The 14155-nt window shown below is 42.7% G+C and overlaps 1 protein-coding gene across 1 annotated transcript in view; it reads right to left on the reverse strand.

Moving 5' to 3' along the window:
- Positions 1 to 2054: 2054 nt before the first annotated feature.
- Eaat1 (Excitatory amino acid transporter 1) overlaps positions 2055 to 14155 on the reverse strand; it is a 45398-nt gene continuing 33297 nt past the window's right edge. Inside the window, exons 5-9 of the mRNA XM_089254190.1 lie at positions 12055 to 12235; positions 11727 to 11960; positions 11441 to 11635; positions 8176 to 8310; positions 2055 to 2604 (exon numbers count right to left, since the gene is read on the reverse strand). Of these exons, the coding sequence (XP_089110316.1) occupies positions 2463 to 2604; positions 8176 to 8310; positions 11441 to 11635; positions 11727 to 11960; positions 12055 to 12235 (887 nt within the window). The 3' untranslated portion in view covers positions 2055 to 2462. The remainder of the gene's footprint in view (positions 2605 to 8175; positions 8311 to 11440; positions 11636 to 11726; positions 11961 to 12054; positions 12236 to 14155) is intronic.

The raw sequence follows: 14155 nt of genomic DNA on the forward strand, positions 1-14155 counted from the left end.
AGCGCTTTAGTTGGTAACTTAATTTTTAGTTGCCAAGTACGATACAATGTATGCAGACGATAAGGGCCGTTTACACGGCTTTAGTTGGCAAGTGCACAAGTGATTTAGTGGACAAGTGAAATGAAACGGTTCTATTTTTTCCGGTTAAGTAGGCTATGCGCATGCGCCAGTAGCCGTGACCTGCCGCGCTGGAGGGGTCTTTTTGCTCTCTCACGGAGGGGTTTATTTTGATCTCAAGCGTGAACCTGTTCATGCTCCGTCGTCTCCTGAAGTTTCGCTAGAATTCCGCGGAAATATAGGATGGTGAAGTGGCCAGAGGACACAAGCTTCAAGTTTGTTGAAAAATATCTTCGCCATGAATGTTTGTTGAACTATAGAAATGGAAACTACCTTAACAAACAAGCTAAAAATTAATCGATGTTGGAAATAGTGGAAGCTGTGGAATATTCGGTTGACTTGCTGCCAGGAGTTGAAAAAAAAATATATTAAGATTCAAAAATATATCGGATACTGGGAGGTGGTGTCCCCGTCCTGTGGCGGGTTCTCTCTCGTGTCCGCGGTGGAGGTTCGTGGGAATGGTCGGGGGCCTCCCTTCGCGGGCCACGCCGGCGGGGGGATTGCGCCAGCGGTGCTGTCCTGGCTTGTCGAGCAGTGATGTGCCCTGGGATTGGGTGTGGTTGTGCTGCTTGGGGGTTGGCGGGATGTTGGTCCCGGCCGGCTTCAGTTTTTTCCGGCACGCCCACGATCAATGAGCTTATATCGCAAAAAGGGACAGAGCCTGGGCGTGCTAGGTTCTATACTATACTATCGGATACTGGTGTGAAAGATTTATTATATATTAAAAACTGGACGGGGAGTTTGGAATATGTCTCTCATCCGGAACGAATTTGCTGCCATCTGTTGTAAAAATACATAATCAAATATTTAATATATATAAAGGTAACATCCGCATTAAATTTAAAAAAATAATAAAGTTTCAAATAATTTTTAAGTTTAATGAATTTTTATCATTTAATTTTCAAACGGCAAGAATCTTCTCCCATAATCTTTTCGGCTTACATAATTCATCACCTCTTTGACTTACACTATAATACGTTGTGTATTCTTTTTCCCCCTCTGGTATAAGTGGAAATGAATAAATTTATTCTTCTTTAAAAAAAAATCACAATGTGGCTCCTGATAACAAGTATTCGTTAGTTCTACCGGATCATCATCCATTGTTGCGAAGCTATGAGCTTTGAAAAATAAAAACACCTTTTTGAATGCTAGGTATATAAAAATCATTAGTATCATTCTCCCGAGAGTTGCATCTCTCTCTCTCCGTTGATTCGAGTCGAATGTAGCGCGCATGCGCCAACTGCGCTCGCCTCCGTAAAAATTATCCAATGAGCGTCTACTTACCGTGTGGACACCTTTCTGAACAATCGGTAAGTTAAAATTTAGTTACCAACTAAATCACTTGCCGCGTGTAAACGGGCCTTAAAGGTCATATAACAAGAGCTGTCTCATGAGGCGGTATACCAGTTGACGTCACGTATGCCATTCTCCTACAGGACTCAGAGCGCCCTACCTTTCTAATTACGATAGTTTTCACAATCATTGTACTACCTATTTTTTTATTGAATTCCTCCTGAAGTAAAGTAAGTAAAATTTAAAGTGATCCTCTTCATCGCAGTACGTTTTGTAAGCTGATGACGTCTACGAGAAAAAAGTAGTTGGTCCATGAGACGTCACACACACTGCTCCGAGACCACGCCCGCTGAGCCAAGGCGGCAAGTGCAATATCAGACATAAAACAGTCCTGGGGGCTACACACAGTCCTTACGGTGCTGTTCCTGCTTGAACTTCATCAACGGCGCCGTATTGCTTTTCCCGGCCCTCAATGCGACCAATCGCGTGATTTCAAATTTCTTTACTCGTATAGATGTAAAGTTTATAAATATGCACTCCCTTACCACTGCGCATAGGCGAAGAAAAACAGGTTGAAACATACGTAACAAGTGGATTATTCCACTTCAGGATTCTAATAGATTAAAGAAAGCTCAAAACATTCATGTCTAATGATAAATTCATTTTAATGTTAATTGTTTTATGACAAATGCTAAATTCGCGATCGGGTACGAAATCTCATCATTAGAAAATTAACGTTTCCACTTGACTTTTATTAGAATCAACTAATCATTTGATCGAAATGATTGGCCATCGGTAGAAACAAAGTGTTAACTTGTTACAACCGTTATGCAAGTCCTTGAGTGGACGGTCCAGCCATCCATTACTGTCACCAATGTAGGCATCTTAGCCATCTTTTGAAGGACTGTATACCAAGGTGCAGTTACATCACATCTTTGGAACATTTTCCTATGTTATTGGTGGGACATGCAGGTTTTGCACAACCAACAAGCCGCAAAATATCCGCTAGTTCTGAAGAAAGAGACATGTCTTGTGGATAATCATCACCATCATCATAACGGCGTCATCTCTACTTGGGCTTGTTGCTTGTCGGCGCTGCCGTCGATGTCTTCCAAGTCCTTTTGGCTGAGTTTCTCGACGATACCGGCGCCAAAAGCGTCGCCCAGCACGTTGATTGCTGTCCGGAACCGATCACTGTTTGAGAAAAAAAAACAATTATTAATTTGATTATTGTTAATCGATTAAGACAGTAAATCAATGAAATTGTGAGAGGGTTAGCCGAGAATATTATGGTGGTTCTAGAACCAATGGGTGCTCAATCATGTTTAGGAGAATGCGGGCCACTTCATTGATTTCAAAATGTGTCGCGGACCACTTGAATGATCAGGAACCATGTCCCAGGTCACTTAAGTAATGTGTGTAAATATACCGTGTGTCACTCATATGAGAATAAGCCGCGGGTCGCTTAAGTGCTCTAGAACTGTGTCGCATGGTACTTAAATGATCTGAAACTGCGTCGCGATCAGAGCCGCAACTAGAAGCTTGGTCAGCAGGGGCAAGCATGCATTTTGGTGCCCCTTTGTAATGTTGAAAGAGAGGTAAAAGTGTGGAATTTGCGCCCCTTCTGGTCCAGCACCCGGGGCGGCAGACCCTCCTGCTCGCGATGATATGTAAATATGACGCAGGTCACTTAAATGATCTGGAACTATCAAGTGAGACAATTAACCTTTCAAACGGAAATTAGAAATCATTAAACCCCCTTTCGAAATGTCATATCCGCTTTAATGAATTAGGCTTTCTTCCGATTTTCAGCAGGTGTAACTAAGGGGGTATAGGGAGAAGTTTTTTCATTAAGTCAACTTTAAAAAATATCTGGGCTTGTCAATGCTAAAATAAAACCATTACTGCTTAAAGGGTTGTGTGATCTGGAACTGTACCGCGGGACACTTAATTGATCTGGGAATATGCCGCTTAATTTATTTTTGCAAAATTAGGTTTGCGGCCGTGAGGCCACAGCACTCCGCGGGCCATTTGTTGAGCATGTATGCTCTGGAACAATTCTCAAGAGCGATTGGCTATAGAAATCACTCAAAAAATTTGATCTTAATTTAATCTTCAATTTTGAATTTACTTATGATCCTTCGAGTGTTAGGGGGAGGGGGACGGACGAAAGCCTTTAATGTATTTCTAGTGGTACGCAAGATTCCTAGGTACGCTATATACGCAACGTACACCACCTATGGATTTCCTGGGATACGGAACGTGCAACTCTTGCGGTTCTCCCAGTTAAGCAAGCCTCACACGTGTGCATGTCTAGATATACACAAGCCTCCTATGCACCTATAGGAGTTATACAAGTTTCATACGCATTTATAAGCAAACGCAACCCTCCTATTCATGCGTGTATAGAGATACGTAAGCCTCTAGTGAATTTATAGAGGGTATAAATCTCCTGTGTATGCAGGTCTAGAAATGAGCAAGATTTTATGCATTTATAGGGGTATAAAAAACCTCCTGCGCATTATCAGCCACCTCGTTGGGCATTTTGCCTGTTGTGGCGTTGTATTTGTATTTGTATAAAATATGCAAGAATCTTACACATTTATAAAGGGTATACAAGTTTAATACACATTTATAAGGAAACGCAAGCCTCTCCTATTCAGGACCGTCATTTGTATGAGGGAGGGGGGGGAGGTCATTGCACCCCCGGCTTTTGAAAATACACTAAAAATGGCATATATATATAACTATAAATACATTGAGTATATGTTTTTTGCCACCCCCCCCCCCCGGAAAAAGTTGGAATGACGGCCCTGCTCTTGTTCATGCATATATAGAGATACGTAAGACTCCTGTGCATGCACATCTAGAAGTACGCACGCTTCCTATGCATTTTTAGGGGTACAAAGCCTCCTGGGGAATGCATGTCTAGATATATAAAAGCTTCCTATGCATTTATAGGAGTTACACAAGTTTCGTATGCATTTGTAAGAAAACGCCAGCCTCTTATTCATGCATAATATAGAGAAATGCAAGTTTCATACGCATTTATACGGAACCATCTCTTCTACGCATGCATGGCTAGGGATACGCAAGCTTCCTATGTATTTAGGGGGCCGTTCAAGTATTAAGTCAGAAAATTTTTGACCTCTCCCCCCCCCCCCTTTCAGCAAAATTTGTCAGCACTGTCCCCCTACCTCCTAACGCATATTGGTGGGAATCGGAGACGTACACTGGAGGGGGCACAGGGGACTCGTGCGTCCCCTAGACGGAAAAAAATATTTTTTAATGCAAAAGATATTTTTTAAAAAAATTAAAATTTCGAAAAAAAACACCCTTTATATGTTGTTGTGATCAATTTCTGTCAATTTCAATACTTTTTGAAAAACTCAAAATTTATTTTTGAGAAATTCATCCCGACCTACATTTTAAGCCATATATGGTAGACCAAATGTGGCCCTGGGGTTTATCAGATGTGGCCTGCCCCCTCAAACCTAATTTTGTAAAAATGAACTAAGGGGTCATTCAAGTATTAAGTCAGCATCGGGGGGGGGGGTCAACCACCCTTTTTGAAGATATGAAATATTCTAAGCTGCTGACAAGAGGACAGGGGGGGGGGAAGGGTCAGTTTTTTGCTGACTTTTGCTGACAAGGGGGTGGAGAGGGGGTCAAAAATGGCTAAAAATCTGCTTACGTAATACTTGAATGGCCCCTAAGCAGCACATTCACAGATCACTATATATGACCCGTCGCACAATTTCAGAGCATTTTAGCTGCCCGTGGCACTTTCAAATATCACTTAAGTAATCCACGACACTGTTCCAGAACACTTAAGCGATCCGTGGCACATTTAGAGATCCCTTGAGTGACACGTGGCACAGTTTCAGAGCACTCGAGCGTCGCCCCCCCCCCCCCAGTGCGGTTCCACATCACTCAAGTCACCCGAGGCACATTCCCAGATTACTTAAGTGATCCGTGGCAAAATTACGGATCACTTGAGTGATGCGTGGCACAGTTCCAGAGCACTTAAGCGGCCCGGAAACATTTCCAGAACACTTGAAGGATCGTGAAACATTTAGAGATCGTTGAAGTGATTCTGTAGGGGTCTTATTAGGGAGAATGTTGGTTCATGTGCCCACAAAATAGGTTTTTCTCGTGTTTGAAGCACGGAGTAAGATGCCATTAAGAATATTATTTTCATAAAGGGTGGTTGATGACGTAAGCATAGTCCAAACCACCACCACCCTCCCCCCCATCAAAAGTCAGCAAATCGGTAACCATCCCACATCGATGCTGACGTAATACTTGAATGACCTCTTATAGGGGGCGATACATGTCTCCAACGCATTTATAGGGGCACATAAAGCATGAAAGTTTGGGAACCGCTAATGCATGGATAAAAAAAGGGGGCGTTGCCAGTTCTATCCAACAGAAGTATAGTCCCAGACATTTACACATTCTTCCTAAGGTAAGAGTGAACGATACTACCGTGTAGCGCAGAGGGTGTACAACCTTTTCCGCCCATGGGCCAGATACGTGGTATTTTTGCTACTTGCGTTCCAGAAACCTGTATATATATAGGGGTGACTATAATACCCGTATCTTACGGGACATTCTCGTAATATCATCCAAAGCTTTTTCTAAAATGTCCCGTATTTTCAACGAGACTTGCTTGAATTATTATTTCAGAAATCAAGAATTATTATATTTTTATGTCTTTGCCATTTTATAAATGGCAACCTTAGTTGCCTTTGACTTATTTTTGGCTGCAATTCACAATTCAACTTGCCTTGGACAATTTTTTTTGGGAAATTTCGATTTCAAAAATTATTTTTTGCTTCAAATGACAACTTGCTTTAGGCAATTCTTGTAGCGATAATTTTCAATTTCACGTTCCTTCGACATTCCTTTGTGGCTACTATACTGAACCACACAGGCGCCTCGACCATTCTCCCCCTATGGAACCTATAACGAATTGGCACATGTTGGAATGTGCGTATACGTAGGAGTGAAGTGTAATGATTGAATATTTGTACCGTTGGTGTGTGTGTGTGTGTATATATATAGGCCTGTTGGATTCTTTTTGGCTGTAACTGTGACAACTTTTGTAGTTTTCAAAAATTTCTTTGGCAGTTATTGGCAAATTTACTTAGTCGCCTTTGACAGTGGTTTTTAGTGATATTTTGTGAATATTAATATTGTCTCGTAAGGAACTCGGTCTCCCGTATTTTTATCGAAGAAATAGCGTCAGCCTATGTATAGATCATATTGTTACGTTTCAACCGGAATAGCTTTCGCGGGCCGGATGAAACCCCTTGGCGGTCCGTAGTTGGCCTGAGGCTCACTCATGGTGTAGAGCCTAGTTTCAGAAAAGGGTAGCAGGTTTAGCATTAAATACTGGTTGTACAGGGTGTCCTGTAAGCGCTAACGCGGCCCTTTTCTCATCAACCGTCCGTCGTAGAGGTACGATTCCAGTTAATAAAATGCTCAAAAAGGCGTTCAAAAATTACCCTGTGCCAGTTTCGAGAGTGAAAATACAGTTTGTAATAAAACAAAAAAAATCTAAATATTTTATACGGTTCCCCTGTGCTCTAACTTCCAATTAGAAAGTTTGCCCTGTCTCCCCCCGAGGCTATCGAAAAAAGCAAGTTTCTAAGTGCAATATTCGCTGAGCTATTTGAATTAAAAAAACGAAAAGAGTTGAGAAAGGGCAACATAAATAAAGGGGGGAAAAGTTTTTTCTGTTCTTTCCCAACTTTTCTCCGGTTTTTGAATTCAAATATCACAGCTGGAGCCCCCGTTGCACTGAGAAACACGCACCTTTTTTTCTATTGGCCTCAAGAGACACAGGGCAACAACTTTCTGACTGGAAGTTGCTAGAGGACGGGAAGGAGGGCTCGTTTAAAATTTAGATTTTATTTTCTGGCTTGGCAAGCTGCACTTTCACTCTCCAAACTAGTACAGGGCAATTCTCGAACTTCTGTTGAGCAATTTTAAAATTATGATCATACCTCTCTGACGGACGGTTTGATGAGATAAACTCAGCATTAGCACATACGGATAGATAGAACCGCTCAAAACCCCGGACACCACCCGCAAAGCACCTTACTTCCGTACCTCTAAAAGAGGCAGATTTGTGTCTGAAAAAGTTAGCAAAGATTTATAGTGGTGGCTCCCCTTGCCCCGTGCTCGCAAGTATCGAATCACTCTGAGTCGTTCTCCCCATCAAGTCGATGTAACGTACAAGCCATTTGACTAAAATGTATAGCTGAACCCAATGACTAGGGAGAAAAATTGCACGTGCGCCCAGTGGGACATAAGGGCCGGAGACCGCAGCCTGGGATTTCGAAAGAAGTGTGGAAAATACTTGTCGGGCAAATATGAAGTTGGCATGTTGAAGTGGGAGCGATTTGAGAATGGTCTAAATACACAATGTATACAGATTACATATCTGTATACAGCGGCTCCACTGTGCCGGGAAACGAAGCCTCCGTCCACAGTGCTGGAAAGTTTTTACTTCCCATTCCTTTTACGGAATATGCAATATACACACGCAGAGCCTCCATTCCGACGGGAATAACCAATCAGTGCTGGGCGTTCACATTTGAATTACTCACATACATTATTTTCAATACATAAATTTCCCTTTTTTAAACTATTGGGAACTTACATGAACATTACTATGAAGGTAACACATTTTGGAAACAAATATCACCATGAGCACTTACAGGACACCCTGTATAGAAATATCCTATCTGTACTCACATCATCCAATCCACAACAAGAATCAGCGCTACATCTTCAGCCGGGAGACCAACGACCTGCAGGACCATGACCATCGTGACGAGACCTGCTTGAGGAATACCCGCGGCACCAATACTCGCTGCTGTGGCAGTGATGCTGTAATAATAATGGTCGACAAATTTCATAGATACTATTATGATTTATAAGAATCGTATATTTAAATAAATACGTATATTTAATAAATACTGTACTCATATAGCAACAAAACTAAAATTCAATACATGTCCACCATTAACAAAATGTAGGCGATGATGATGATGTCAATTCATATACATACACATACATTAGATCTGCCCATTCCACTTTTGATGCTAGGGGGGGGGGGGCTCCCACGCCCCCCTCGTAATTCTGCCCATGACCACGCATGCCTTGTTGTGTACTTTTGTGGTTACTCCCACACTCTGCATATCGCTATTTTTCATCATCCCATATGCTTGCATCTCTTGTGGTCATTCCCATACTCACACACACATGCTTGCGTATTCATGGGGTTACTCCCATATTCACAAACTCTCTATGTCACACTTTTTTGTCATTTATATGCTTGCGCATGCTCTAGGTCACTCTTTCGGTTGCTCACTGGCCTAGTTCCTTGCTCTCCACGTCAATCTTACGATAATTTACGTGCTTGCACACTGTTTTGGCGACACACATGCTTACACGTTGCCTCAGACACTCACATGCTTGCGCACCGTTTTGGTCACTTCCATGCTCACACAATACCAACGTCACTCGTTCGGTCACTCACTGACCTGGTCCTATGTCCTAGTGACTATTTATGGTCTTACTAGCTGTTGGGTTGTAGAAATCTTGGTACCCTTCTCCCTATTATTCTCAACTAATTACCTTGACCACTCATTCCCCACACTTGCCACCTCTCCGAACTTGCTGCCCTGGGCTGTAGCTCGTTAAGTTCCTTTCTGTAAATATATCATGGGTCACAATAATTCCATGGGCCGTATTAAATGATAATAATAAAAACAAACGTTTGTCCCTCTAAGATAAAAACAATAGCGTTTTTCGTCTAGAAGCAGTACCTATGGACACAACTGTGCGGTCATGTGGGTATCGTTCTAGAGCAGCGGTTCCCAACCGGGGTACGCGAGAGGCCATTAGGGGGGTACGCGAAAACGCTTTTCTTTTGTACACCGAAGTTAGGTGGCTGTCCCGGGGTTAAGTCCTGCTTTTGCTGTTCGAACTTCGGTAGCCATTTTCTTAGGAAGTGTTTGAAACACTTCACGATTTCTTGCTTCAAGCTGAGCTAAATTTAACAGTCGGCCACTCAGAAGGATTAAAATCCTCGTTTGAAAAATATTTTTCAGAGCCGGAAACGGGTGATCGGTGGACATCTTCGAGAGAAGAGTATTTTGAACCGGCTTGATTGTCGATTCCAGAAAAGGAGAAATTGCTAGAGCATCAGATATCCGTCTGAATATCCTTCTCAATAACGGGACGGTGAACCTAGTTAGTTTTTAGTCTTGCCACGTTGACAAATACGTTGAACTTTCTAGAAAAGCCATAATATTTTCGTTGCCGTTTGTTAGCAACGGAGTTTGTTGAACGAGCGTTTTCTTCGTATACTTACGTAAAAAGTAAATATAGAAGCAAATTGAACGCAGCTCCGGATTTGAGTTTGTTTTTATCCTCTTTTGAGCCTAATTTTTTAAAAAAAACTTTGGGATTCAATTTACAGTCCCAAACATCACATTAATTTGTTTGCTTACTTCAAAAATAAAATAACTATATAATGAAAAAACAGACCATTTAATTTAGTTCAACATGTACCTTTTTCTGAAGTTTTCCGAAAACTGTAATGGGTGAAACAGATTGGGAGTGGGGGGGGGGAATCCGGAAGGTTGGGGGGTACACGGAAAGGAAAAGGTTGGGAACCACTGTTCTACAGTCTCATCGTTAAAATCCGGGTCCGGACCCCGTTAGCGGTACAGTGGCGGTCAGCTGAGGTTGGTTTTCCTGGTTGGATGCATGCGGGAATGCGAGCCTGGGCTGACCATATTTCCTTCATAAAAAATACGGGGAAAATCAAGATTCATACTTAGGCTGACCATATTCCCTCGAAAGAAATAGGGGAAATACGGGATATCGCCAAAAGTGAACAAAGTTGCTAAATATCGAAGAAATTACGTAAAAAATCCAAATGGCGGGAAATAAAGCATTACTGCAAATTGCAGTGGATTTAAATGAATTCCACGAAATAAAACGTTCCTAAGACAAATGTGAGACAGATTTTCTTATTTATAATTGTAATTATCATAATATAATTTATGAGGGGGAAAATAATATCGTAATTTTCGTCGTCACAACATTTTTCGTAAAATGTTGTGACGACGAAAATTACGGGACGGGAATATCCCGTAGTTTTATGAAAGAAGAAAGGTCACTCTATAAGGTATTTTTCGTGTTGTATATGTTACTGTCAAAACCCGAAATTGACCAATTTCATTAAATATTGAGCAGGGTCAGTTCGCGAAGTGGCCGGTTATCCCTGACCAAAGTCGGATAACAAAACATGATTCAGGATCATCGTCAAATTGGCATATTCTTTCGGTGATAATTATGCCTACGTTAGTTATGGCAACCCATTAAACAGCAGTCACGCGTTGCGGTAATCATTTTTTTCTCCAAAATTCGGCAGAAAAAACTTTATATAATTATGGGGATTTGGCTCCTACCGGGCCGTCTTGCATCAGCGCATCGAGCTTTGGCGTGGGATCTCTTGCCACTTCACGAGAGATGGCCGGCCAAAGTATGAATCGTTTCTGCAATTCGGACTTTGGCCAAAATTCTTTGCCATTTCGCGAAGTGGCCGCACTTCGGGCTTTGGCAGTAACATATACACTGATACTTTTCTATAGACTTGCACGGGCGGGATGGACAACCATGGCGGGCCACCTCAGGCTCTGCACCCCTGCTGTAGCCGAATTCACGTAATCTGTAAAATAAGGCGATGTACGACGACAGTTAGATTAATCAAAAAATGTCTTTCGACACCAAGAAATTCAAGCTTTGGTAGACTTCAGCCAAATGGGAAAAAAAATCGCCAATTCGCAGCAAGAACATTAGCCAACTTTGAACGATTACAGACGAGACATGATCACCTTGGGGAGGGGTATTACCAACTCACACGGACAACTGATAGCTATTATATATACAACATTCAATGTGTCACATAAATGACGAATAACAAAAGTAACATGCATGAACGCACCTTATGCCGATGATTCCACCAATCGACAGAGGGACCCTCCTGACTTGAGCTATGAATATAGCGGCCACTGCCTCATACAGGGCGGTCCCGTCCATGTTGATGGTCGCTCCGACAGGTAGACAGAACCTCGAAACCCGAGGGTCGACACCGTTCTTCTCTTCCAGGCAGGCGATCGTTACTGGTAACGTCGCTGAACTGTTCGACAAACACAATAACACAAAACTAAGTGTGCAGCTTTCAGCTATACATGTCGCGCTCAAAACAGAGACATTTTTCAACGACTCACCTGGAGGAAGTCCCAAAAGCCGTCGCTAATGCTTGCCCCATGTTTGCGACGTACGTGAAAGGGTTCCGCCGGACAAATATGAGGAACAGCAGGGGTAAAGTCACTAGTGCGTGGATGAGAAGCCCCGCCATCACTGTGGCAGTGTATAGTCCGACTTGACCGGCGATCACCTGGAAGTCCTCCATTTCGGCGACCTTCGAAGCGACCAGGAACATGACACCGACTGGTGAAAACCTGTCAAATTACACAAATCAATTAGTTTTCCAAGTTCAATAGTGGTGACTCGTTCAGTGATGAATGTCACGTGCATTAAATAAAATATCCGTACCAGATGACGAATTTGGTGATGATCATCATGGCGTCACTCAGAGACGTGATCACCAGCAGCAGAGGCTTCCCGGCGTCCTTCATCTTTCCCAAGACGACTCCTAGGACGATGGAGAACACCACGATGCCGAGGATATTCATTCCACCATCGGATACATGTTTGAATGGCCACTTCCGCATGTCTGGAATGCACAAATTGAAAGCACTAAATAAAGGGTGCTACTGCTCAACTTTTGCGAGTGCGTATCATTGGTTTAAAAACAAGTCGCGTGCCACTTAAGTGATGTGTAAACGAGCCGAAGGCTGTTTAAGCGATCTGTAAATCAGCCGCGAGCTGCCTAGGTGATCTGAAAATGTGCCACGGGTCACTGAAGTGAGACTGCACCGCGGACCACGTAGTTGAAGTTAGAATGTCCTGCGAGTCACTTAGGTGATCTGGTAATGTTCCGCGCACCACTTAATTGAAGTGGGAATGTGCCGCGGGACCCTTGAGTGATCTGATAATAGGTCGCAGGACTCAAGGCCGTAGCGGTGGGGGGACTTGGGGGTCTGGTCCCCCCGAAATGTTGGAAAATAAGCGAAAAAAGGGAATGAGATGGCCAAATCTATTATCCTATCAATTTGGTTCCCCCCCCCCCCCGAACGAAATTTCTGGCTACGGGCCTGCCGCAAGTCACTTAAGTGGTCTAGTAATGTGATGTTTGGTTCATTTTTAAAAAATTAGGGTCCGTGTCGCAAGTCACATCAGATGATTCCAAGGGTCATGGGTTGAGCATGTATCCACTAAATGGACGGTATACGTTCAAAGGATGGTCTACTAGAGGAAAATCCTCTCCAAAAGAAAGTATAGCAGTGGCTTTCAATCTCGGTTCAACGGTCTTCTTGGAGAGGTTTCAGTGGTTACATGAGCTTTGGAAGATATAGCAATTCACTTATTGATTTTATAGTATTAGATGGTGAAATATTACGCTGTGGAGGGTGGGGTGGGGTCTGCGGCAGTGGCGTACCCAGGCATTTGACAAGGAGGGGAGCGAAATAAAATTAGGCGCCTTTATTCATTTAGGTGCTACTTAACTATACTAAGAAACTTATTAAAATTTCAACTTCGATGGTAACCTCGTCGAGCAAAATTCCCCTCCCCTTCTGACGTAACTTCCCCCTACACTTTTCGAAAACGTGCTTCCATCTAACGGGGGGAATACGTAACCAATTATTTTACAATAGAAAAGTATTGCACTGCATTAATTTTTTTTCAAAAAATTCTTTTGTTTGATGAACTCCCAAGATTTCCGACAAATGCTAAGAAATTTCCCACTTGGACAAATTTTGGCCAATTTTTCTCATCACTGCACGTGCGCGCGGATCTGTATGACCTTGAATTTTCTGCACGTCCCGAAAAGGGCAGCACCTTGTCCTCAACGCTAACGCAATAACCACGTTTACATAGGAAATTAAAAAATAAGACAAAATGGTAGCGAACACCCTTGGACAAAACCGCCATCCGCTATAACCAAAAAAAAAAAATTTTCGCCGAACCTTTTTCAAAAAAGCCCAATTTGGCGGGGAAAACTGCCAACTTGGCAACCGTTTCCTTCATTCTGCAATAGGGAAAAATCGTAAAGGGTTATGTTATGGGAAAGTGGTATGCACCGTGAAAATCTCATTTTCTCCTCCAAATGAGAGAGAGGATGTACAGTCAAACCTCGTTGGTGCGTCACCCGGTTAACACGTCACTCCGCTTACCGGATCACTTTTTTGGAACTTCCAATTTTCCTCAAGCAGGAATTGGTACAGCTATGGCTTACTCCGTTTAACGAGTCACTCCGCTTATCAAGTCATATTTTTGCTCTCCCAAGAGGTTCTGTGGACGGGAAAATATTAAGACCTCCCAGTCTGATGGGGGTCAATATTTTCATATAGTTTAGGAAAGGGATAGTTCAAGACCCGAAGATAAAACAGGAAAAAAAAAATGTTTTCAATGACTTGACGCCCTTGCATATGGCCTAGTGGTCCAACCCGTTAACACCCACACAGTACTCGTGTCTTTCTCACCACCTCAAAAATCCTGGAACGTCCCGAGGGCCAGAGGCGGCTGACGCTCG

This window comes from Pholcus phalangioides, unplaced genomic scaffold (assembly GCF_987345545.1).
Source record: "Pholcus phalangioides strain wild (caught in Gottingen) unplaced genomic scaffold, Ppha-v1.0 ptg000040l_1, whole genome shotgun sequence".
In the NCBI taxonomy this organism is placed as follows: Eukaryota; Metazoa; Arthropoda; class Arachnida; order Araneae; family Pholcidae; genus Pholcus; species Pholcus phalangioides.